The 2,500-nt window shown below is 38.8% G+C and overlaps 1 protein-coding gene across 1 annotated transcript in view; it reads right to left on the reverse strand.

Moving 5' to 3' along the window:
- Window positions 1-2,500, reverse strand: part of LOC137985207 (mitotic spindle assembly checkpoint protein MAD2A-like) — a 12,177-nt gene that overhangs the window by 9,294 nt on the left and 383 nt on the right. The window contains exons 3-4 of the mRNA XM_068832731.1: window positions 1,469-1,599; window positions 212-356 (exon numbers count right to left, since the gene is read on the reverse strand). Coding sequence (XP_068688832.1) covers window positions 212-356; window positions 1,469-1,599 — 276 coding nt within the window. The remainder of the gene's footprint in view (window positions 1-211; window positions 357-1,468; window positions 1,600-2,500) is intronic.

Genomic DNA, 2,500 nt, shown 5'->3' on the forward strand with positions numbered 1-2,500 from the left:
AGTAAAACCTCTCGGAGCAGAGTAGAGAACTAACAAACTCAACATATATGTGTGACGCCAAGTCTAGGAAATTATCTAAGCCAGGCTGCATTGGTAGAAGGCCGCACAGCTCTCACTACTGCACAAGTCCTGCTGCCCCAATCAACTCAGAAAGCTAGACAATAAGAAGTTAGAGCTTCGTGTACTACAATGATCAGAACACAATACAAACTTTGCTGGTTGTTTCTTGTCTGTTGTTGCCTCCTTTTCGGCATTCTCACACTGGATGTCAAACTGCCATCTCTCTAATACTTCCTCTGTGTTTACTTCTGTAATCACCATGACAAGACGTTGCAATGTACTTTGCTCAAGCCAGTCTGTAGTAAGCAAAACAAGATAAGGGGATGAAGGATTTCAAAATCAGAAATCACAAACGAAGTTTCTAACAGAATAAAGGATAGAGCTAATAAAGGTACGTGTACATGTATCAGGGCGTTCAATCAAATTTGAAGTTGATGGATACTTTGAGTTTTCTGTTGTCATTGCCAAAAATGATTTTCAATATTAGGTATAAAAGAATCTGCCTAGAACCCTTTGACCCCGGGGAAGGGGGGAGGGGAGGTTTGCGGCTGGCACAATATGAAAGGGGCAGGGATGCTCGTCATCTTGCTTAGGGGTGTTAATTTCAGATTTCAGTCTCACTTAGAATGTTCTGGGAAAAACAACATCAAATGTAGCCCATACATTGTATGTAGCCATGAAAATCTTGTTTAGGGTTGCATGCAAAGAATTTTTTTGTTTAATAGTATTTAAATATGGTCTCTTTTAGGAGTCAAAAAAGCCTAGGCCAAGCCCAGATTGGTCTCCTTTAGGGGTTTCATTCAAAATCCTTGCAAGTCCCCCTCCCCCTTCTCCTTGGCACATTTTACTCATTATCTGGGGGGTCCAAGGGCATCTAAAGAGTCAATAGGTTAATTACTTCAATTTAGGGGGATAGTAGCCAAATTCTCTGAGTGAAGTAGCCATCGCTTTTTGTCCGCTGTCAGTAATTATTTCACCAATGAGGTATTACAGTGCGACGCACCTTACCGTGGCCACCTAACAAAGATTTTACAAATTGTCTGTCAATCAGGAAGTGTGAATTTGATTGACAATCACGCCTCCTTGCAAAGTTCGCACAGTTGTAAGTTGAACACGGTTGCATGGGTTGTTGAGTTGACGTACTTACACGTAATTGTCAAATGTGAAAGTTTGTTGGGTGACCACGGTAGGGTGCGTTGCACTATAATATTGTTTGAGATATTATCAAACTCTGCGAAGCCAGACATTTTCACTGCAACAGAAAGGAAAACTAATCACTTATGGTTACTTATAACAACCCTGAAATTATTTTCAAGTTTACAAAAATTATGAGAGGATACTACAGCCACTTGCCTTTCCATCTACCTGTCGCAAACGATAACAATATGCAGTGATAGAATCAACATACCTTTAAGCTGTTTTAGTACTGTTGACAAGTATTCTTGTAAATCCTTGTCTTCACAAATGAACAGTGTCAAGTCATAATGTTGCTCTCTCTTAAAAGATCCAGCAGAATATATTCCTCTTTGATATAATATGCTGAGACAAAAAATACAAGTTGATACTAAGTACTAACTATAAAGATTGTATGTCAAATAATTTGCCCCCAAAGACAAAAATATTAGCCCCACATGATTTGCTCTCTCTGGATATTGTCCTCAAATGAAAGCTAACCAATTAACCCTTTCAGCCCCAGGGGGGCCCCACTGTCTAGTCAAATTTTCTGGCATTAAACAAGGTAAAACTAAACTAAAATCTATCCATGCCACTATTGGTAGAAAATCAGTGTTTTATGCATAACCACTAAAACCAATCCTCTGAAGAATTGGAGGCGAATAGTCCTCGGCTAACATTGTCCAAGGGGCGAATTTTTTAGACACCTTATGATTTATAATAAGTCCTAAAGCACTAATTTATCAGTGATTACGGTAGGTCCTCAGCACGGATTTAAATGATGAGAGGGAGAGGGGTGGCTAAAGTCAGGGATATTGTTTTCAGGATCGCGGGCTACCGAGATTGTCTGAGAACGAGTTTTCTGACAGTACCAACGTCAATATAGTACTGTACCTTAGCAAGGTACAGTACCAAACTGAAGTGTACACATTGGCAACACTGCAACTTTCAGTACAAGAAAGGATCTGTCCGGATTCCACGACTTGTTTTGAAATATTTTTCTACACTATGCATTTTACGTACACTTTCAGTTTCGGTTTCAGTTTTTATTATGTATTTTGCATAAAATATCACAAAGCTATGCAATGCTCCCAGCAGTTAGCATTAGCTAGTCGAGGCGAGCATTGCTTACAAATATATTCCAGATAAAATGGTTACAAATACATAACTACACATTCACATAAATAAATAAAATAAATTAGTCTTAGGGTACAGTTAGTGCAGTGCAGAACAGCTTAAAACTTGTATAGTATAACATAAATAAACA

Source organism: Montipora foliosa, chromosome 14, assembly GCF_036669935.1.
Source record: "Montipora foliosa isolate CH-2021 chromosome 14, ASM3666993v2, whole genome shotgun sequence".
NCBI classification, from domain to species: Eukaryota; Metazoa; Cnidaria; class Anthozoa; order Scleractinia; family Acroporidae; genus Montipora; species Montipora foliosa.